The sequence below is a fragment of the Misgurnus anguillicaudatus genome, chromosome 14 (genome assembly GCF_027580225.2).
Source record: "Misgurnus anguillicaudatus chromosome 14, ASM2758022v2, whole genome shotgun sequence".
Classification (NCBI taxonomy): domain Eukaryota; kingdom Metazoa; phylum Chordata; class Actinopteri; order Cypriniformes; family Cobitidae; genus Misgurnus; species Misgurnus anguillicaudatus.
Genome location: NC_073350.2, coordinates 10,543,771 through 10,567,715, shown reverse-complemented (window position 1 = coordinate 10,567,715; position 23,945 = coordinate 10,543,771). Strand labels below are relative to the sequence as shown.

At 38.1% G+C, this 23,945-nt stretch overlaps 3 protein-coding genes across 6 annotated transcripts in view; 2 read left to right on the top strand and 1 right to left on the bottom strand.

Moving 5' to 3' along the window:
• ushbp1 (Usher syndrome 1C binding protein 1) overlaps positions 1-19,462 on the bottom strand; it is a 31,059-nt gene extending 11,597 nt beyond the window's left edge. Inside the window, exons 1-4 of one of the 4 annotated variants that reach the window (XM_073875856.1) lie at positions 19,327-19,462; positions 1,625-1,769; positions 825-943; positions 601-749 (exon numbers count right to left, since the gene is read on the bottom strand). In XM_073875856.1, coding sequence (XP_073731957.1) covers positions 601-749; positions 825-943; positions 1,625-1,633 — 277 coding nt within the window. In that variant the 5' untranslated portion in view covers positions 1,634-1,769; positions 19,327-19,462. Of the gene's footprint in view, positions 1-600; positions 750-824; positions 955-1,624; positions 2,189-19,326 lie in introns of those variants that run through there. The other 3 variants (XM_073875857.1, XM_073875854.1, XM_073875855.1) reach the window with 3 other exon arrangements.
• On the top strand, positions 3,901-8,632 carry babam1 (BRISC and BRCA1 A complex member 1). The gene is made up of 9 exons (XM_055183384.2): positions 3,901-4,052; positions 4,667-5,074; positions 5,156-5,214; positions 5,291-5,411; positions 5,498-5,576; positions 5,668-5,692; positions 5,783-5,912; positions 7,907-7,993; positions 8,080-8,632. Exons 2-9 carry the CDS (start codon positions 4,673-4,675, stop codon positions 8,278-8,280), a joined length of 1,104 nt encoding a protein of 367 aa, XP_055039359.2. The 5' UTR covers positions 3,901-4,052; positions 4,667-4,672; the 3' UTR covers positions 8,281-8,632.
• On the top strand, positions 16,223-22,652 carry plvapb (plasmalemma vesicle associated protein b). The gene is made up of 5 exons (XM_055183383.2): positions 16,223-17,008; positions 18,971-19,052; positions 19,397-20,085; positions 20,184-20,256; positions 22,265-22,652. The coding sequence occupies exons 1-4, from the start codon at positions 16,625-16,627 to the stop codon at positions 20,226-20,228; spliced, it is 1,200 nt and encodes a 399-aa protein (XP_055039358.1). The 5' UTR covers positions 16,223-16,624; the 3' UTR covers positions 20,229-20,256; positions 22,265-22,652.
• Positions 22,653-23,945: the final 1,293 nt, after the last annotated feature.

Sequence of the window (23,945 nt, the reverse complement as noted above, 5' to 3'; positions counted from 1 at the left end):
CATGGACAGAGACTGACAGACACAATGGATCGAGGGACAGTCAGACTGACACAAAGGATGGATGGGCGGACAGATAGACAGACAGACACAACAGATGGACAGACAGACAGACTGGATGGATAGACAGACAGACAGACAGATACAATGTACAGACAGACAGACAAAGTAGTTGGGTAACTACAGAGGTGGATTTTTAGAGTTTAGAATTTTTAATAACAGACAGACAGGAAGAAAGATAGACAGACAGATACAACGAACGGACGGACAGACAGGATGCATGTATGAATTGAGATTATTAGAAATTTTTATTAAAATTTTGTCTAAAAAAGTATTATATGTTGCTAAAACAAAACTTATGGGTTTTAGCACTGGGAATGAAAATGTATCAAATCCTGATTTAGAGAAACTTTAGTACTTGTGCATTATAGAAACATAATACAGTGCCCTGTGAAACGGGTACTAATTTTAAAATATAATAAGAAGCTTTGCATGGGGAAACAAAAGTGGTATATGATCAATAGCACAGTAAATAGCAGCCTGTCCACCCTGATGCTGTGTTTACTATGATTGATGATGAGATATTATACAGACTGAACATGCCTTCTGAGCTCTTGGACTTTTTCCTGGTCTCAGGCTCCACAGATGTTGTGCCAGTGTCCACCGCTGCGAGGCTGCATGCTGGAGACGTCAGACTCGGCTGGATAACGCACCCACTGACCTGTACCGGAGCTTCACATGCTTGGGTTTCTCTATAAAACACACCCATCAGATCACAAGAAAATACTTTAACCAAGATTGTTTGGGGAAGGTAGCCCATGTTTTACCGTGGTATTAGTGAGTCCATCTTCCTGTTGAGGTCAGAGATAATCTGCAGTAAAGTGCTGACCTCTGTCTCACACTGTGCCAGTTCACAGTCTGCCGATATCAGACCGTCTGATCCCTGCTGAGCACATGCTTGAGTAAAAATTGGTGTAAAAATAGTCTTATTACTTTGAGGTCAGGTGACAACCAGAAAGTGTCCTGGTATACCTTATATTGTTTTTATTTTGATCACATGCTTAAAATGTTTTTATTCAAGTAACATTTAGGTTGACATTACATAAACTAATGCAGTGACATATATATTTTTAGGTGTTCAAATACTTAAAACATATGCATGTACTATATGAACACACTGTGTGTTGTTATTTTCACATCAGTCTTTTGTTCTTATAAGAGGAAAAGGAGGAAACAGACACATCCTGTAACTGTACTTCCTGTAGCGCTGCATTATGAAACTCAAAGTGAGATACTTTTCTACTTCTGTGCTTCGTTTTTGAATATATTTATCATTTAAGTTTATATTTTCTATTAGAAATGCCTGACATTGGGTTCAGTTTCAAACTGACACAAATACAAATGATATCACATAAATAAAACCAACCTTTCAAAAAGAAACCGATTTTTATATAAGCAAACACGCAAATACATAGAAGGTACAGTTTTGCTGAAAAGTATACTTAGTGTACTAGTTGTCACTTCTCAGAGTTACCTACATTTAAAATGTGGTATAGATAAAAACTAAATGTCAATAGTTATTGCTTTTGGATCGTACTTTTTCAAAAGCAAAAAGAAAGAAACTCACCTCTGTCATGTTTCTTATATTGATGAGGGTCCTGTAAAGTTTCCTCTCTGAAAGATGAGGCTGAGGATGAAGGAAAGCTCCAGGTTTTTTGAAGACTGTTAGCTGTTCAACTGTATGTTGGATCTGAGCGTTTCTCTGGTCCCACCTCTCAGTAAGCATGTGAGATAAAGCACAGCACAGACAGATGAAACACACAGCTGCTATTGTGGCAAACCTGCTTTCTAATAAATTACTACCTTGATTGTCATACACGCCCATTCCCTTTGTTTATGCTTATGTGGTTTTTTTTAGGATATTAATATTAACCACAAATGTGCATATGTATAGATAGCCAAATCCTCTTTATAAATAGGAACAAAAAAACATTAAACTGATCTTACATTAAAAGTCCTGTATACTTTAGTATTTACTAGTGTTGTAGTTCTCGAGACCGGTCTCAAGACCACTTTTTAAAGGTCTTGGTCTTGTCTTGGAATCGACCGCATTTTTACTCGGTCTCATCTCGGTCTCAGACAAAGATGACTCGGAATTTTATTTCAAGACCGGTCAAGCCCACAACTGATGGCAGATCAAAAATTCATTTTTTATCATAAATTTTATGCAGTTTATTCAGGTTTGGCATATGATGTTGGCATTGTTTAAGCATTGTTTAAGTTTCTCACAATGACAATTTTTCTAATTTTTATTACTAAAAACAGCTGCATTGTGTTAAGTGGATGGCAAGCCACGAAAAGACAGTTCAGATTAAATGGTTAAGTTGATTTCAGCTCTTTAGTGTTCACTTTTATTTGCTTATAGACAAAGATAAATTCCCACATATCTGCAATGCCTTTGATTATTTTATCAACTTTTCTGATGGCATACACAGATTACACACACACGCACGCACGCGCACACACACACAGAGACAAGAAGTGTCTAATCATATGCATATTCCACATTTTATCATAAGTGTTTTAATGCAGTGACTTGCACTAGTCTTGGTCTTGACTTGGTCTCGACCCTTTAAAGTCTTTCCTCGGTCTCGGACTGTCTTGGTCTTGGTCATGACTTGGTCTCGGTTTAGGTGGCCTTGACTACAACACTAGTATTTACTATAGTAAACTTGTAAATTTGTCAAGTTAAAGTAACAATATATATATATATATTTGAATGTTTCCATATAAAAATAAAGTAAAAGTAACAATATATATATATATATATATATATATATATATATATATATATATATATATATATATACATACATATATATATATATATATTAAAATAGTAGGTTGAATTGACTTGCATAACTACCTTTATGCTGCATTTTTAAGTAGTTTTGAACCACAGTACAGTATACTACATTTTATTAATTCACTATAGTTAATAATACACAATACTATACTGTATACGTTAACAAAGTCTAGCAATTACTATAATACTCTATGGTATATAGTTTACAATAGTAAATACTAAAGTATACTACACTATTTTTAATGTGGGGTTGTACATTCATACTCATATTGAATATTTGTGTATCCAGTCACAGGTTTGCCGAAAATTAACCATGGGTTTACTACAGTTAAAACCAAAAAAACATGGTTACTGTAGTAAAACCATAGTAACCACAAAATAACCATGGTTTTGACAACCATGGTTTACAGAAACCATAGTTCAACCACGATTAGCGTAGTAAAACCATAGTTTTGTTGATAGTAATTTTCGTAAGGGTAGATGACAGAGAGAGGAAGAGATAGAGATGAGAGAGAGATAGAAAGTCACATTAAGTTTTATCAGATTTAACATTTGAATGTTTCCATATAAAAATACATAAAACACACAAAGCAAAATTTTGTGTGTCAAAAATCATTGGAATTTGCTATAAATGGAAAGTTGTTAAAGCTTAAATACTTTGGCTGTATTGTTGAATCAAAAATAAAATAACAAAAATAAAGATATCTACAAATTAAAGTCTAATTCATGTAAAAAAAACTGGGTAAATTTTCACTTGTAGGTGATGTATGATTTTGGATGGTATGTCCATATACATTTTTCCACCAACAAATCTTTAGCAAATTTTTATTCTATATGACAAAATTAATTGTATCTTTATTCATTATTATATATTCATACCTTTTCATAGATTTGCGAATGAGGAAATTACATTCAAAGAAAACTTTTACATATGCAATTATGATGCTCAAAGATGATTTTTTTTAGTGATAAGTTAGACTTAAAATATCCATAGGTTTGCTAGTAGTATGAGTAATGGAGCGCATTTACACTCCAGTCCACTAGAGGCGCGAGTGATCACACACAGCGCAGATCTCAACACTCACCTTCGACTGTCAGTGAAACAAGAGAATCAGGAAGTACTGGAGAGGATTGTTGGATCAGTAAATCCAAAATTTTTGGAATATATATATTTTTTGTTTAATGTTTGGTAAGTTATTATTTTTCTATGTTGCATGTACTGTCTGTATAAGTCTAATATTTATTAACGCACTTAGTCCCGAGAAATCACGATTGTTGAATGTTTTGGTAACACTGTACAATAAGGTTGTACTTGTTATCATTTAATGCATCAGCTATCAATGAACAACACTTCTACAGCATTTACTAATATTACATTATATTATTAAAATCAAACGTTTAACATTAGTTAATGCAACATGAACTAACATAAATAACTGTACTGGAGGGACCGGAGTCAATTATTCCGCTTATATCACGGTTACCACAAACATTGCTCTGGTGCCTATTTTTAAGACATTTGACAAGTTAGGTGTGCGGTTTACAGAAAAATAATCAACACCCATAGAACATTTCTCAGCCAATCAGAATGCAGCATTCAACAGACCCGTGGTGTAAATTTGAATATATATATCACATGATTTTGGACCACCAGTTTTGTATTTAACCCATATACATCTATAACAATGTATGTTAAAACACTTATATCTATATATGAGCTACTGTTTTATTACAAGCTATTATATATATAAAATAGCTATAATAGTCTGATTCTCTAATGAGTCTGATGTGTGATGTTGTCAGGTTGTCATGGAGACCCCTGAGCCCGGTCAGGCTGATGGTGAGGAGCGGATGATGGATTTGAGACCCAGGACGCGGTCCAATCCTGAGGGTGCGGAGGACCGACGCAGCAGTAACGGCAGCCTGAATAACAGCCTGCCGTCCCCTCCGCAGCCGGCGGTAGGCAGTCGTGTGGAGGGAGAAGGGGAAGCAGCGAGCTCGGATAGCCCACCCACTTCTGCCACAGCCATCACAGCAGCTGCACCTGCTACTCCTGCCGCTGCTGCAACAGGCAACGCCACCAGCATACCTGTGATGGCATCTGCGTCCAAAGAAAGACCTAAACCCCCACAGTCCTCCCTGCCGACCCAGATTCCTCCATCTGCAGAGTTACACCTTCGTGCTCCACGGGTCAACTGCCCAGAGAAAGTGGTATGTGTATCAATAAACACACACACACATATAATTTTGGTTGATTGAAGCCATTCAAGTCTTGCAATGTCTCTTAAACAGATCATATGCTTGGACCTTTCAGAGGAGATGTCTCTACAAAATTTGGAGTCTTTTAATGGGTAATGTTCACGTTTTGATCTCGCCAGGTTCTGGTAGACAAATATTTTCTTAATACATCAATATTTGCATTTCCAGATCAAAGACGAACGCCTTAAATATTTCCCAGAAAATGATTGAGATGTTTGTGAGAACCAAGCACAAGATAGACAAAAGGCACGAATTTGCACTGGTGGTGGTGAACGATGATGCCATGTGGGTGAGTAGTCAAACAGCAAGCTGTGGTTATTTGAGGTCACAGTTTTGTGCTTTAGTTGATCATTATTTCCTTTAAATCTCGCACAGTTATCAGGATTCACCTCTGACCCACGGGAGCTGTGTAGCTGTCTGTATGATCTGGAAACCAACGTCTGCGAGTCCTTCAGTATCCTTATTATTAATGACATTGTAGACTTTACCCAAACCAGCTGGTCCATGCCAAGTGCCTGTTCACTTTCTTAACGGTTTTTCTGTAGATCTGGAAGATTTCCTCAGTGTAATGTGAGTAACAACTTCATTTGCATATGTACTGTGTATAATTCAAGGCTACATTATGGTCCTCTGATCATCAATGTCATTTTCCGCCTGTAGACTGCAAAAAATTGAACTTCCTCAGACGGAGAACGTTCAGACCATTCCACCTCCCTTTGTAGTCCGAACGCTCCTCATCTTTAGCAGGCATGCGGGAATGCTTCAGTTTAACCCCTCTGATGCCATTAAAGTAAGTATGTTAGTTTACAGTACATGTATGCAGCTTTAAGCAAATGCAAAAGTTTAATGCTGCGTTTACACCAACCGCATTCCAGGCGTCAAAATCAAGCATTTGACGTGCGACAGAGACAAAATCCGCTTCTTGTGGGAGGGGCAAGTGCTATGCGGTTGTCTATTTGCAAGATGACTGATGTTGATTGTGCATTTATCGAGAGAGTTACAAGTTTGTATTTGGTCACCTTACTATAGGGGGAAAATAAATGGCGCACATCGTTAAACGTCACGTGACTCAATAGTGAGATTTGTATTTACAACTTACCAGGTTGCCCAATGTCCTCACTGACACTCTTCCAAGCAAGGTCCTTTTAATTCCTGTCTTTATAGAAATAAGAACTTTTGTCGTATAGCTCCGGGTGACTGCTTCAGGTTGAATGAGTCACTCCGGACGGGGCTGCCGCCACAGCAGCAAGCAGGCTCCTGATTGTTTAACGCGGCGTGAAATTCCGCTAAAGTTCAAATTTTTCAACTCGGGCGTCAACCGCAAATTCGCGTCACACGCAAAATGCACAAAAAGCACCATTTGCGCGTACCGCGGCAGGCGCGAATTAGACGTGCGAATGAGGCGGAATCGCGTCTTCCGCGCTAAACGCCTCATTCGCGCTGTGAGACCCCCAGACTCACGTCAACGAGTCTTCACATTGACTTAACATTGAAATCACTCGTGCTTCACGCCTCTACCGCGGCTGGTGTAAACTAGGGATGTTAACAATTAATCGATCTTCGATTAATTGTCGTTAAGAATTAAATCGATAAAAATTAACGATTGTCGACAAAGCAAGCACCTGTGTCCGGCGCCTGCGCAAAGCACATACACAGCTGGTGAACAAATTAAACAAGCGCGAAGAAGTTAAACTAGCCATGATCACAACGATGCTTGATGCCAAACGCTAACTTGGGCTTTATAACCTCATTCGAGACGAGGCTGGCTGCTAACGCAACGAAATGGCATCCGCAGTGGATCTGAGACGTTCCGATGCCGAAAATCTAAACACAGTTAGGATACTGAAAGCAAAGACCCTCTTCAGGGAAGCCTGCAAGATTAGCATAGCAGCGCTGCTAACGCTGCTTTACACAGGGAAGGAGACCAGAAGCCGTTTTTAATAAACAGATTAAAATGTAAAACTTACATTCTGGCAAGAAACTGTTAAATGTAAACTGTAACTGACTGTCGTTACACTCTGAACGCCCACAACATATATCATTGATCATCATCATTACTGGCTGAGGCGCTACACGCTAAACGGATTTTCGAATGGAAGGTTGAAGTCTTCATAATAAGCATCTTTGCTGAAAGTACGCCGCAGGTCTAAAGCTGAGGTGACGACGGGAAAAGTGCCCTTTGTGTGCTTCTTGGATATAATTACATGTATCAACGACTCAGAAAGCAAGGTGAACAACTAGAAAAATAACACTTGATGATAATGAAAACTTATTTTGTCATGGACGCACGGACTTTCATCCGACTGTGCGGAGTGCCCGTTATGAGGTGGAGTTTACTGTGTCTATTAGTCATTATATTTCATTACGAGATTCAATTGATGATTTTTATCAAAACACCAACTACATGGACTCATTTTACAATCCCACTAGCATGTTATTTAGACAAAATAAAAACGTTTAATTTGCGTGAGGAAGCTGGCATTTTTACGCACACTTTTATGTCATTGGCTATATGTCACTGCTGTAAAGGCTTATTGCACTATTACTGTTAACGATTATTCGATTGATTGATCGTTAATTTAAATGATCATCGAATATGGTAAATTGCATATTTTGACATCCCTAGTGTAAACGCAGCATAACACTGCTTTTAAAGATGATTAAATAAGTTTACTGACTAAACTTAATAATATCAAGCCTTATTTAATTGCATCTGCTTTTATGGATGGACAAACAGATAAATAGTTCAACGTTATGTCCTTTCTGTTGCCTTTTTCTTTGTAGAAAATGCTCCAGTCTCCCTATTTTTTCTTCGATGTTGTTTATCTTCATAACGGGACTGAAGAGCAGACGGAGGACGCAAGCTGGAAGGTAATACATTTCCCATAAACTGGAAAAGTCATGAAGGCATTTTAGTTTTTATGTGGGGTAATAAAGACCCATGGCTGTATTTTCAGGATGTGTATGCGTCCTTCAGCGAGCTGGACACTAAGGGGGTGTGTTATCGGTTTGAGGTGTCACTGTGTGGTCCTGCCATCGAACTGCACAACTGCATGGCAAAACTTCTGTGCCATCCGCTGCAGAGACCTTTCCAGAGCCACGCCTCCTACAGCCTACTGGAGGACGATGACACGCAGGAGACGGAGGCCACAGTGTGATTTAACATAGCTTATTGCTCGGATATTACTCGAATTTCTGGAGTAATGACCACCAGAGACTATGAAGGGGCGAACAACTGCATATATGTGCACTATTTCTGTACTGGCACTGTTATTGCTTTTGAAATCTTAATTGTTTTAGTAAAGCAAAACTCTTAGCACCAGCCGATGTCGACTTTATTCTTTCTGCAACTCTCACATACTCGTGTCTGTTGCAGTTTACATACGAGCTGGTGTTAGTTGTGATCTATTGACTGGATTTTGACCCAGATGTGCTTACGCTGAAGGTTTACAGCATGTCGTAAATACTGCTTGTGTTATGTTTAATAAATTTGATGTAAATACTGTAGGACTCATTTTGTGCTAAGCAAATCATTTTCAGTTTTGATGGTTGCAATCTAACAACCATGAATAGGAATAAAGGCGTGCCCTTAATGGACAAACTTTTTTTACTAAGTTGTCTTCAACGATGACATGTTTGTCTGGTGGCGGCTACCGTAGCTTTTCTATCTGTTTTAAAAGCGATAGGTGAGCAGTAGACTTAGCCGTTGGTTTCAGTTCGCAACCTCACCACTAGATGCCACTAAAATTTACACACTGCTCCTTTAAAGTTGTTTGAGGCAGTGTTAAACATGTTAAAAAGGCACAACAGCTGACCATACTAATCTACTCATATTAGTGGATTTTATTTGTAAAAAAAAACATTGTTTATAGAACGACATAATAATACTACCTACACATATTGATGTTATATATAAATATTGTAAATCAATGCATTTATTGACAATTAAGAAAAATCACAGCTTTTTGCCTTAACTCAATGTATTTCAATGGCTCACTATGAGCTTCCTCAGTGATGACTGATGACTGAGCTTTTTGGACTTTTGTTGTCGTAACTCTCTTTCTAAAGGACTCTGGGTTTAAAGGCGATAAAAAGAAATTCGTTTTTTTTGGAGGGTTGTTGTGTTTACACACATTTGTGTGCCAACACACATTTATGTCCAAACACCTTGTAAAAGTGGATTTTGCATAATAGGTGCAAGTGTCGGCTCACAACTTCTTTTCCGAAGAGGCACGAGTGCAAAACTCTTCAAGACATCGTGATGTGTGTGGATTATCAGGTCAAAATACGTGCCTGCTACATACGCCTCGCAAAAGTTTATAATTACGTTAGATGCTCAATCTCATGTGTAATCACACTCTAAAAACAAACGGTGCTATATAGCACCAAAAGTGGTTCTTTGCTCGTAATCATAGAAGAACCATTTTTAGTGCCATATAGCACCGGTGAAGCACCTGTATATCACCCTCATATAGGGGCCATATAGCACCACATATGGTTCTACATATCACTATATGGTTCTATACAGGTGCTTCACCGGTGCTATATGGAACTAAAAATGGTTCTTCTCTGCCACGGCAGAGACAAATTTATGGTGAAATCAGAGAAACAGGAAGTGTCTTATATATAAGGGAAAAATTTCTTATTGTGATGACACGCGGGGTATATGTTTGGCCAAGGATTCCAATCGCATCGATGTGCCAGTGAAGTGTCAGTGACAAAGGTGGATTTTTTGACAGTTGCATGCAGTGAACTTTTAAATCCTCCTCCTAGGGGATTCATGCAATTGGTACCAAAAGAGATGCCAAAATGATAAGGGATTTTTGATATCTCGAACACTGTTCCCATGGCAACATGTCAAACTTTATACGGAAGTGCTGGCGCTGGCTCGACTCTCTCTATATGCTCTCACAACTGCACAAGTTTGTTGTCAAGTTGACTTTTGAGACTTTGGGCTTCACACCAGTGATTAATGGTTTGGTTTGATCAGTAACACGCATTATATTTTTCACTCGCCATGAAATACAGGTAGAAACATGACAGGCTACAAAGACACCACTCAGAGGTTGCAGAAAATACATAAATCATATTCTAAGCGGGCTAATGGTCGGCAGGCACTGAGCGGGCTCTTGGTCGGCAGGCACTGAGCGGGCTCTGGCTTGCCATGCAATGAGCGGGCTCTGGCTTGCCATGCAATGAGCGGGCTCTGGCTCTTGCTTGGCAGGCACTGAGCGGGCTCTGGCGTGGCAGGCACTGAGCGGGCTCTGGCGTGGCAGGCAATGAGCGGGCTCTGGCTCTTGCTTGGCAGGCACTGAGCGGGCTCTGGCTCTTGCTTGGCAGGCACTGAGCGGGCTCTGGCGTGGCAGGCACTGAGCGGGCTCTGGCGTGGCAGGCAATGAGCGGGCTCTGGCGTGGCAGGCAATGAGCGGGCTCTGGCTCTTGCTTGGCAGGCACTGAGCAAGCTCTGGCATGGCAGGCACTGAGCAGGCTCTGGCTTGGCATGCACTGAGCAGGCTCTGGCATGGCAGGCACTGACAAGTTCTTGCTTGGCAGGCACTGAGGAAGCTCTGACTTGGCATGCAATGAGCGGGCTCTGGCTCTGACTTGGCAGGCACTGAGCAGGCTCTAGCATGGCAGGCACTGAGCAGGCTCTGGCTTGGCATCGAATGAACAGGCTCTGGCTCGGCATGCACTGAGCAGGCTCTGGCGTGGGATGTAATGAACAAGCACTGGCTCTGGTATGGCAGGCACCGAGCAGGCTCTGGCATGGCAGGCACTGAGCAGGCTATGGCTTGGCTGGAACTGAGCAACCTCTGGCTTGGCATGCAAAGAACGGGCTCTGGCTTGGCAGGCACTGAGCGGGCTCTGGCTCTGGCAAGCACTAAGTGGGCTCTGCCTATGGCTTGGCAAGCACTGAGGGGGCTCTGGCTTGGCAGGCACTGACAAGGCTCTGGCTTGGCATGCAATGAGCGGGCTCTGGCTCTTGCTTGGCAGGCTCTGGCGTGGCAGGCAATGAGCAAGCTCTAGCGTGCGGCCCATTCTCCTCTGACCACTAGCATCAACAAGGCATTTTCGCCCACAGGACTGCCACATACTGGATGTTTTTCCTTTTTCACACCATTCTTTGTAAACCCTAGAAATATTTGTGCGTGAAAGTCCCAGTAACTGAGCAGATTGTGAAATACTCAGACTGGCCCGTCTGGCACCAACAACCATACCACGCTCAAAATTGCTTAAATTGCCTTTCTTTCCCATTCCCAGTTTGGAGTTTAGGAGATTGTCTTGACCAGGACCACACCCCTAAATGCATTGAAGCAACTGCCATGTGATTGATTGATTGATTAGATAATTGCATTAAAGAGAAATTGAACAGGTGTTCCTAATACTCCTTTAGGTGAGTGTATAGACATAATAACGTTAGGAATCGACAACCAAGTTTTTAAATTATAGATACCTGCATAGCAGCTTTTATTAGCATGGTAGGCCTCTCATTTTCAGATAAAGAAAGACTGATAGATTCACACAGGGCCAAAACATGCATACAAAAAATTATCTAAAGCACCTTTTTCACTACAGAGAACCCTTTGTGAAACTAATTTAGCCAAAAATGGCATCATGAAGCACCATTATTTTTAAGAGTGTATAAACATTACAGGTGCTGAAGTGTCAGCGACATCCACAAGAGGTCATAAGAGGACAGTTAAAGAAAATAGTCATGACTGTTCTCAATTACTTTGATGAATGTGCCTTTGGGATTATTAACTGGAACTCTTTGTAATTTCGTCATAGTTCTCTTTGTTTTAATTCTTGTTTCAACTCTTATAACCTGTGATACTGTATCCTGCTGTTTAGCAGCACCAAAGTTCACAGATAATAGTCGGAAGAGTACACGCAGGTCACGTTTGTTGTGCTTTTAGTCCTCCTTTATTGTGTTAATGATCATTAACGTGCCTGCGACCTCCTTAATTCTGGGAAGTATTTTGTTCCAGACTGAGAACAAAGTTGGAGAAAAGCTATCAAAACCATTTACAAATTCTCAGAACGGATGCTTAATAAGGCAAGAAAACCCAACCCAAAAATGTAAACAACAATACAACACTATGATCAAACTGAATTTCTTAATTACTTTAAGGTCATAGTTCACCTAAATATTTCTGGCCTCATGTCATGATTTACTGTTTTCTATATAAACTCATCCTACATTATATAAAAAAGATTCTGTGAAAAAATAACCTTGATATCTTTAATATTGAGTAAAGTCATGTCAAAGATTCACTATCACTTGGATTATTGTAATTCCCCTTATTGTGATGTATCAAAAAACAAAATTACACGGTTAAAGGCCGTACTAAACGCAACAGCAAGATTCCTGACGACAATGAAAAAACATTCATCACGGCACCCCCATACTAACATCTCTTCACTGGCTTTCAATATGTTTTAGAACTTAATATAATTCTACTATGAGTTTATAAATCACTCAATGGCCGAGCTCTTGCTTATCTGTCCAATCTCTTACATTTATATTCTCCCGCTAGAAGTCTTAGATCTAAATCCAAGCTCCTCCTCTCCATACACAGAACTTGCAAAACCGCGCTTTTGAAGTAGCTGGACCCGCATTAGATCGGCCTCTTCTCTGTCCGAGTTCAAGTACTCATCTGTTCTCTATTGCTTTTAGTTTATATGTCTGCTTTGAATTTTATTCTTTATTTTGGATTTTGGTTTTGTCTGTTTCATTTTATGTCTTATTTGTTGTTGTTTTTTATTTGAGCTTTTACCAGCACTTGGACAGCACTTACCATATGGCAAAAATATACACTTCTCTGGGCACAAATATTGTTTTAAATATAAAACTTTTACTGTTTGTATACAATGATGACATGGCAGTGTATGTGCGCGCATTTTGGCAACGGAAGTATCGAAAGAATCAACAGTGAAGCAACACAGAGAAAGTTATATTAAAAAGTTGAATTTATCAACTTTTTCAACACAGCTACCAGATCCGTGCACTATAGACCATTTCAAATGATGTAAACAACACTGGTCCAGAAACACTTCCTGTTTCAGTTTGTGACTGTTTTTTTATTATTTCACATATATCATTATCTTTAATGTTGTTTAACTTCAGTTAATTCAGTTCTATATGTTTTATTGGTTTATTTTATCCCAACGTTTATCTAGTGTTAAAAAACTGAAACAGGAAGTGCTTCTGGACCAGTGTTGTTTACATCTTTTGAAATGGTCTATAGTGCAGTGGATAGAAGATGTTAGCAGATGGCCAAATATAAAGTTGCCAGATGCATATATGTATATTAGTATATTATATTAGTGCAACCAAACACAACAACCAGACATTTTGATGCTGGGAAACCATTTTAATAAACTTTCTCAGTTGCTAACACGTTAACCACTGGGGAATAACACCACTTATTTTGCCTAAATGCGTGTGCATGCTATTTGATCACGTGAGCTGTAAAAGGGTCTATATGCTAAATACATTTTGTAGAAAATAAAGCTTATTTAAATATATTTTTATTTAAAAATATATTTAGTTTTAACCTTCATATATTAAAGATGCAATTTGTATAATCCGCACCACTAGAGGGCGCCAGTTCAAAACAATAACAATGACGTAGATTAATGATGCTCTGAAGCAGCGTGGAATTCTGGGAGTTGTTGTCTTTTACTCAGCCGCTGATGGCCATCAATCAGACGGGAATGAGAAATCATGTTACCGGATGAGATGAAGTAATCAAGTTTTGTAAATGTTGTATTTTACAGTATTAGTCCAATACGATGGTGTGTTAAAGCTGCGGTCGGCAACTTATTTTATCATATTTTTTGATCATATTCACTGAAACCAACACTATGCTCCGATAAAACAACATCAATTAGACTGTTTAAGAAAAAACCCCGCGCTTCTAGCTCCACCTGGAGCCTGTTATTTGTTTTGCAAAAATCCACCGCTCCCGGTTCATTTGGTCCAATCAGCACAGGCTGGTTCATTTGGTCCAATCAGCGCAGGGCTGTGTAAAATCTGCCTGTCAATCACAGTACCTGCACGCGCCACAGATCCCCATCCCCCTCGCGCGCGTTACAATATCACGTGCATCCGCCTGAATTCATAGTTGTTTTGGTCTGAACAGCGTGATGGCGGAGAGAACTTTCAGTAACAAACTTCCGATTTCTCGGTTAACAACTAGAGAGAAAGCGACTGTGACCGTATTAAAACTAGGATCAATATCGGACCGGCATTTGAAAGGAATCTACGAGATTTCAAGCTGGATGCAGAGCTTGCCACATTTCTTCTCAACAGGTAATTGTGCTTTATCAACCATTGATTGTATTTCGGAGTGTTATGTTAGTAATCTAAGTATTCTTGCTAAGTATGCGTTCACAATAATACTTTTGCACACGCGCTGACGAGAACGTGCTCTGAGGGAGGTTGCTCGGAGGTAATGGGGGAGGGACATGAAATTGTAAACATTTGGAAACTGCTCAATACTCCAGAGTTGCCGACGGCAGCTTTAACACAGCACAGAATTAAAGGAACAGTATGTAGGATTGTGGCCAAAACTGGTATTGCAATCACAAAACTTGACGCTAAAACTGGTACTGCAATCACACAACTGGTGGCCAATACACAAAATGACAACATAAACATCCTTTGAGGGCTGCAACCCTTTTTAAATGACAATATCCTGGCCAGACCACTGTTGTCAGTGATATAAGGATTTGAAATGAAAATGATTTTCTCATGATTTACAAGTAGTTAAAAACATTAGAGATATTGTTAGTAATAAGCTAGACAAAATATATAATACCGGACTAGTGGTTTTTGGATATTTTACTGCAAATATCTTACAAATTGTACCTTTAAGTAATATTTCAAATGTATTTCAGGGCAACAACTATTCCTAATTTTGCAACACACACGGTAAAAAATATATTTTTCATGGCCAAAATATAAATGTTAGTTAAGTATGTATGAAATCTAGCATTTTATAAAGTACATTTTTGCAGTTGAAAATATACTTATATTTTAACCTTTTCAAACCAGTTATGTTTACAGGTTTGAAATATCCAAAGTTTTTCTTAGAAATTTCAATGCGACATGAATAAACATACTTAAAATATAATATATACAAAATATATATATACAAAAATTAATATATACAAAAAAATTGCCAAAAAATATACTGGTGAAAAATTTTGCAAATTTTTTGGCCATTTTAAATAGATTTAAAATTATATTTAAAAAATTATTTGCCGTATGGGTTTTTGATGGCTTTTGGCTGCATTTTAAATGTCCTCTATAAATAAACTGAACTTGAACTCAAAATGTTTTGGGCGTTTTTCAATGCAATAAAAATGAACAGGGACTGGGGCTGTCTAACTCCCTGAATGACCATCAAACTACAGTAGTCAATAAACCGTCTCTTTATAATAGCAAATTTTCATTTTTGGGTGAACTATACTTATATATTGTGTATCATACAAAAATGTGTCATGCATTTGAAATTTCATGGCTCTTCAATGCTTGTCCGTCTTTTGCGAATTCAGCTTCCTGTTTTTGTCTTAAAACTCATCTGCAATCTGTAAGCGGATTTTGTGAGAACATTTAGTCATTCTCGAATACCCCCCATAAATTTAACTTTCCGCTGAGGGCGGCTTGGCAAGGAGACAATGCCTGCAGGAAAACCCTTGACTTTCTTTATGGTCTCTCTTCACACTCTCTCAGACACGGCTGTCAGCCGCGAGCGTCATCGCCAGCCCGGGATCAAACGTGCTGCCGTCCCGTGGACTTCTGGGAGTGTTTGTTATTTCATTCCTGCGAGGAGGGTGACGGGTCACCATTGTTGTTTCTCCGATTTTAGCGATAGTCTCTGCGGCTCTGCAGGAAACAATGTCAGATAGGTTGTTTTCATCATGTGTGTTTATGAATCTGATGCGATCCAGGAAGCTTCTGCTGGAGTTGCAGCTTGCAGGAACATTGTTTATTTTGGCTTCGGTGCTTTATGAATTAAACGATTTCCAAATGATGCCAGACACAAAGTTCAACTGCATTGAAAGATGAGGACATCTGAACCTTCTGGAGATCGTTCATAATCTTCATGATGTTTGTTGAATTAAATCTCAATAGCTAGATAGCAAGAAGATGTGTTGATGATGTTTGTATCCCTTATGTGACTTAAGAGGGCAATCAAAGGAGGAGCTCTCATCTGAGTTCCCCACAATGCTTCCAGAATGAAGTGTAACCTCTTGAGATTTCCTGGGGAGGACCCGGAAAGAGCCAAGCTGCTTTACATTTATAAATACAGCTACCGCCCCACGTTCTGCTATTGTTGACATGACATCAGCCACACAAGTGTGACAGCCACCCACCACTGAATATTTTCAAAAGCTTGGTTTCTTTGCATAAAGAAAACCATCAAGAGTCTCCAGACGGTGGTTCTTGAGGTCACTTTTTCACAAATAAACATTGACCACTGAACTGCAGAAATGTATAGCAACTACTCCAGAGCTACGCTTGGTCTGGAGGCCAAACGGATTCAGAGGGCGAAAGGAAAGAGTTGTGGCTACTACATGAGGATTGTGTTTTTCTTCTCATCTCTGATCCAGTCTCTCATCATCGTCAGTCTGGTGCTCTTCTTGGTTTACGGTCAGCCGGAGAAGACGGCAGAAGAGAAGAGAGTAGAAGAGCTGGAAACTGGCTTCAACAAACTCTTCACAGACAACACCAAACTCAGAAAAGAGAAAGCTGACCTCACCGGCGCCCTCAAAACCAAGACAGGAGAGAAGGACGCGGCGGATAAAGAAATAGCAAAACTCAAAAACGACTTGAACGTGTCGATCTCCAGGGGAAAAACCTGGCAGCAGAGCCTTGTAAGTCTTTAGTTCCTTGTGGATGAATCTCAACATGTCTGGGTCATATTTCACCCCACAATCAAAAGAGAAATACTTCATTGTGTCCATTACTTTTTAACCCGTTAATTGGCGCTGTCCCGTGAGCGGGACACCTAGGTTTATTTCAATATTTTCTATGTAAATGTTAATCTATCACGACAAACTATATATTGTTGGAAAGGTCTAAGAATGTAGTTTTCATATTTCAAAACCTTTTAGCAGTAAAAATAATGCAGTAACTGTAATTTATTCATTTGTGACACAAGTATGCAGCAAACCTTGTTTTTTGACAATTGTATGTATTAAAAATTATACTATATTGCATTTTTATTTATTACAAATACATGTAAACTGCTTTAAAAAAAAATAATATTTTCACCTCTAGACACTTCCCTAAAAACCGTTGAAGTGTCTTCTTTAAAACCAAAAATTACCAAAATTAAAACCAAAATTAGGCTTCTAGACCAAAAAAAAAAAAAAATGCCAGAGTTATATTAATTTAAAGGTGTATATCACCTTTTCACCAACCCCCCACTCAAAAAGGGCTGCGCCAGTTAAAGGGTTAAATATTGTTAGTCATTTCGATTTTTGATCAGTTATTGTATTAAACAGGAAAACTTCATCAGATGTGACCCATATAATAGTATTACATGTGAAGCTGGACCAGTTACAAAAATTTAGATTTATATATCACTGAAAAGTTGAGCTTTATATTGATGTATGATTTGTTAGGATATGACAATATCTGGTCAAGATACAACTATTTGAAAATCTTGAATCTATGGGTGCGAAAAAAATCTAATATTGAGAAAATCGCCTTTAAAGTTGTCCAAATAAAGTCCACACATATTACTAATGATACATACATGTTTTATATATTTAAGGAAGGAAATGTACAAAATATCATCTTGCACTGCAAAAATGATTTTCCAGAAAACAATTCTCAGTATTTTTGTCTTGTTTTCAGTTAAAATGTCTAAACATTCTTAAATTAAGATGCCTTTTCTTGATGAGCAAAGTGACCCAAGAAAATAAGTCTAGTTGTTAGACCAAAAATATCATATTTAAGTGATTTTTGTCCATAAAACAAGCAAAAAATTCTGCCAATGGGGTAAGCAAAATTTTTCTTGAATTTAGTGTTTAAGAAAAAAATTGCTTTCCCCACTGGCAGATTTTTTTGCTTTTATGCACAAAATCACTTAAATTTGATATTTTTGGTCTAAAAACTAGACTTATTTTCTTGGGTCATTTTGCTCATCAAGAAAAGACATCTTAAAGAATTTTTAGATATTTTTACTGAAAACAAGACAAAAATAGATTTTTTTTCTTGAAAATAATTTTTTGCAGTGTGGAGCATGATTTTACATAAAATCCTAATGATTTTTGCCATAAAAGAAAAATTGATAATTTTGACCCCAACTTTTGACCTGTACTGTATTGTTGGTTTTGCTACAAATATACCTGTGGGACTTTTTTTAAGAGCGTAAAAAGATGAAACCCAGGTGAAAAAAGTGCACTAAAATACACTTTAAGTACATGCACTAATGTTCATGCACTTATTTTGTACTCAAAACTAGTCTTTAGTACTTTAAAAACATCTAAGTGTACTCAAACATGCTATTTTGAGACACCATATAGTATATTTCAATACACCAATAATCAGTTCAAGGTTATTTATACTAGTCAACATTTGAAGTGGATCAAAAGTTCATCAAAGTTGTCCCAAGACAAGAACGGGTATTGGTTTTAAGACAACTTTTATGAAAGGTTTTGATCCACTTCAAATGTTGACCAGTGTAGCATACTTTATTCATGTGCACTATTAATAATACTAACATTGAATTATTCATTTTTATCTGGATAAGAATTGTTTCATTCTGTTGTAAATCAATCCTTAGTGACTGAAGTGATTTAAAGTATATTTGACTGGACGTTTTACAGAGTCAATGTGAGATGAATAAACTGAAACAGGCGACCACTCGAATTAATCCAGCCCCGTGTCCACCGAGCAACCCTCAAAGTGGTGAGTGCACTTCATACTTAAAATAAAACAGCATAAACCATCTTAAAACAGCACAAGGTGCTTTGCTGGTTTAGTAAAAATTCTGGGTTATTTTTAACTCAGCCTTGTGTCAAAAAGAGACAAGCCCAGACGTTTAGTTTATTTATCCCAGATAATGTTTATATTTGACCCAACAATGGGTTGAAACAAGCCAGCATCTGTCCCATTTTGACCCAACGCTGGTTTGAAAATAACCCAGTGTACTCTGATAATGCTGATTCACCATCATGCTTACCTGGTTTAAGCTGTTTTTAATGAACAACTGGTAATCTTTCTGCAAGTGACCTGTAGTTTGATCTTCTCAGGTGATTTGAGGAACATGCAGAATCTTCTGGATCAGCAGAAAGCTCTTTATGTAATCCTTCAGAGCAACTTCAGCCAAACGGTTCAGTACCTAAAAGCAGAACTGGACAACACTGTGAAGGATAAAAACGAATACCACAGCACCACCATACAGCTCAGACAGGAAAACATCGATTTAAAATCCCAGTACGACATTTTCACCAAGAAATGCAAAGAGGACTTCGCCGAATCCCTACAAGGCATCCAGACGGTCACGAGCTCCTTCCTCACCAAGATCGACAACTTCTTCCCGCATTCACTCACGTTTCACCTCACCTGCCAGAAACAGCACGAACAATTAGAGAAGATTCGATCCAACTGCACCAACCTGTCCCGTCAGGTAGAGGACAAGTTTCAGAGTTACCTCGAAAGGGTGGGTCAACAGATATCGGCCATTCAGGGCCAAAGCAGTCGGCTGGAGGTACAGAACAAGCGTCTGACTGCCGAACTGAGCACGTGCACGGCGGGTAGGAAGGAAGATTCGGAGGCGAGTAGCAAACGTTTACAAGACGCCCAGCAGACGTATGATAGACAGCTGGAGCAGCTGCTCAGAGAACAAACTAGATTGAGGGAAGCCAAAGATTTACTAGACGCCCAAGTGACTGTGAAAGACGCCACTATTATAACTATGCAAAAAAGCTGCGTGCAATCGGTAAAAGGATTTTAGGCACTTATACTTAGAATTGTTTCAATGTTGTAGGTCGTGCTGTATGCAATCTCTGATGCAAACTTTGTTCTTTGCTCATGCAGTCCAGACCTGGTGGCCTTCAGGCATCAGGACAGCAAACCCACTGAATCTTCTAGAGGACACTAAATGTTAAAGGTAAGGGAACGGCATTGTATGACAGAAAATAGAAATAATCATTTTTGATACCGTTTAGTCGAAGGTTCTTAAAAAAAACATTTCCTTCTTACTTTCTACTAGCCTGTAGGACCTTTATCCACAACAGATAACATTATGTGCAACAAAAGCACAACCTGCAACAGATGCCACAGGTTCATTTTTAAAAGTGTAATGCTTAAAGTGTGCACTCTAAAGGGTGCAGGGCATTATAAATAAAGGTGCTAAATGATGCCACAGAGGAACCATTTTTGGCTGTATGGTTTCAGAAAAAATTGGTAACACTTTATTTTAATAGTCCACTTTAGAGATTTTACTAACTCTAAGTAACTTTGCAACTTCCTGTCCACTACCAGTCATAGTTTTTGTCTGCTTAATATTTGCGAAGGTTTTATTGTGATGATCAGAGACATTCAATTGATTATAAGTACAACACTATCTCACGGCAATTCGTAGATATTTTATGTCTCCCAACCTTTATCACGTCAAGGCCCCCTAGTTGCCCACAACAATATTTGAAGACCCCCACTCACAAAATTTTTTCCAAATAAAATTAACTAGAGCTTGGAATGACTAAACAGATATGCGCTACTAAAATGGCCAAAACAAAAAAAACCAGCTCGATTTTGTTTATTTTAATGCTTCTTTTGTCCAAATATTTAATAATTTTAAGTCAACTTAACACCCCCCCTGGTTAGGAAACAGTTTTATGAGGTGGCTAATTCGTATTAATTCACACGACCACGTTCGTATGTTATTGTACAAAGATGCTTTTGCCCCATGTGTCATTGGGGTTAGGAGCAAGATTAGGGGATTCATTATTGTTTTTACAGATAATCGTTCGCTTTTGTACGATTTACTTTGTACAAATTCTTACAACTTACAACTCGTAAATTACATATGAATTCCTGTGACATCAGGCTGATACTTATCTTTGCAACATATGTTGGCTTATTCTACTAACCCTAACCCCTCTTGTTGCACTTAAATTTTAAAGTTTTTATCATTTATAACAACTCCTTAGTAGTCTAAAAAGTTGTAATGAATTTTAATTCAAGTTGATTAAACTTACAATTTTAAGTGCAACATAGATTGTTTACTTACAATCTACTAACAACACGTCTAAAGGGTTTATGATAAAAGAGACGCTCGCGTTTGCCTGATACTCGCATAATCTCATGCATAATCAGGGTTAAACGGTTTTGACGCGTGTGCAGCAGGCAATTATTTTGACAAAACGCGTGATGCACATGGTTCACATGACGCAACAAACACATATTTTGAATCACGAGCGACACACATGACACTCCGAACACTTATTTTGACTTTGTACCCCTCGGAAGAGCAGTCACCAGCTGCCACTGTCCACTAATAAATGTTAGATGGGAAGTAGTTGCAGAGTTACTTATAAAGTTAGTAGACTGTCTAAAGTGAATTATCAAATTAAAATGTAACTAAAGAACCTTGAAGGTTCTTTAGACTATAGAATGAGGGGAACCAGCATTGCAATGAAGAACTTTTTGTAGCACATTTATTTTTAGAAGTGTTTTTATTCATTTTAAAACTTCGGTATCATCTGTCCACATGATCTTTATTAAAATCAAACAAATCAAAACTTATGTAAATATGTTATCAATGTAGCTCCTGGTTGATCGGCAGCATCTTAATAAAAGAATATATATTTTTAGAAGGTCCAGCATGATGACATCATAAATAACAATGACTTCCTTATAGCAGATATTGTAAACACTCCGGAAGCAGATTTATGGAAAGGCCTGTCGTAAAGGGATTTTGTACGACTCTATATAAGTAACAAAGGCAGAGCTGCCCTTTAAAGAGGCAAACATGTCATTTGGAAATTATCCAGTTCATGCATCTGCAAGACTGAATATAACATACTGATATCAAATATTATACTACAGAAAAAACAAGCTTGTTAGATGACACATCTAAAATAGTTATATGTGTGCGTGCCTTTTCTCTTCCACAGGTTGGGTGTGGAGAAGCGAATGATCCGAAACTCTGTGTTCAGAACGTCTTTGAGTCTCGTGCGTGGGACTTTCCTGTTTTTTGAGACTGTTTGTGATTTCTACTGTAAATAATGTTGTCGCTGTGGATGACTGTAAATGTTTATGTACTGAAATGTTTTGTATAGTTATATTTAAGTGTTATGAGCCGTGAAGTACTTTATAGTAAGCTGTTTGACTGGTGCAGAGCTAAAAATGTGAGCTTTATAATAAGATGGTATAAAGCATGAGATAAAATCAGTATTTTGTACAGTATTAGTTAATGTTGAACATTAAGGGGCGGTTTCCCATTGTTCCCATTGTTTTGTCTCAATACGGACATCATTATTGTTTTTTGTACGGTATGTTTGTGCGACAAAGCACAATTCTTTGTATACAATATCCTTACAATTTTTCACTTTAAATTTGTGTTTCAGTGATTATTTTTATTTTTTAAACCATTTGTAAGTTTTTATGACATTCCTAAATCTGTTTATGCATTAAAATGTTGACCTGAGTCTTTAAATAAATAAATAAACAAATAAAAAAAATATTTATAGTAATTTTTGTTTTACTATATAGTACAATATATGAAGTAAGATACACTTAGTATGCACTAAAGGCAGTTCAACATTAAGGTAGCAAATAAATTTTGCTGGACATCTTTAAACATCTTAACACATCAAATATTAACTATGTGACCCTGGACTAAAACCAGTAGCACAGGTATAGGTGTAGCAATAGAAAAAAAAAATACATTGCATGGGTCAAAATTATCGTTTAGGAAATCATTAGGATAACATCATGCTCCATTCAGATATTTTGTAAATATCCTACCGTAATTATATATCAAAAATGTATTTATCATTAGTAATATGTTTTGCTAAGGACTTTATTTGGACAACGATTTTCATATAGTGGTATCCAAAAATTGTCATATTCATCAACAAAAATCTTGTTTATTCAACTTTCAGATGATGTATAAATCTCAATTTCAAACAATTTACCCTTATGTGGTTCAGGGTCACATATATTCATATTCTAATGGATTTTGTATGATCCAGGCTAGTTTTCCATTACCGCTGGCCTCATCGCCAACCCCTACAGTACAGCAAAGACCATAAAGATTTATGAAACGCCTTTAACCTTACTATCACCAAAAACAACAGCATCATGAATAAGAGGAAAACACCCCGCACGCAGCACCTCAACACCCGGTGTCGTCAAACGGGTAAAGAGTTCAGTGAACTCGCATAAATATTTAAATGAATGTGGGATTGACAGCAGAACAAAGGGCATTTGGGAGCATTTCTGAACATCTCCTTCCTACAGCAGGGGAGAACGCTGTTAGATGAGAACGCACGAGGAACAAATAAGGTCTCCTCCTGCCAAGGTTGGTGTGAAGTCATTCCCTTCAATAGGGACATTTGGGAGGAAATTTGATTGTTTTTAGAGAAAAGCTGAGATTTGAAACTTTGCCTCCCATATGCAATAAAAATAATGCTTTTCCTGATCTCTTGTTTTAACTGTTTGGATTGGTCAAGTTTTTAAAGTTGATGATAAATGGACATAAAGCGATAGTTCACCCAAAAATCAAAAGTTTGTCATCATTTACCTCCCCTCATGTTGTTCGAACCCTTAATTTTTTTTCAGAACCCAAACGCA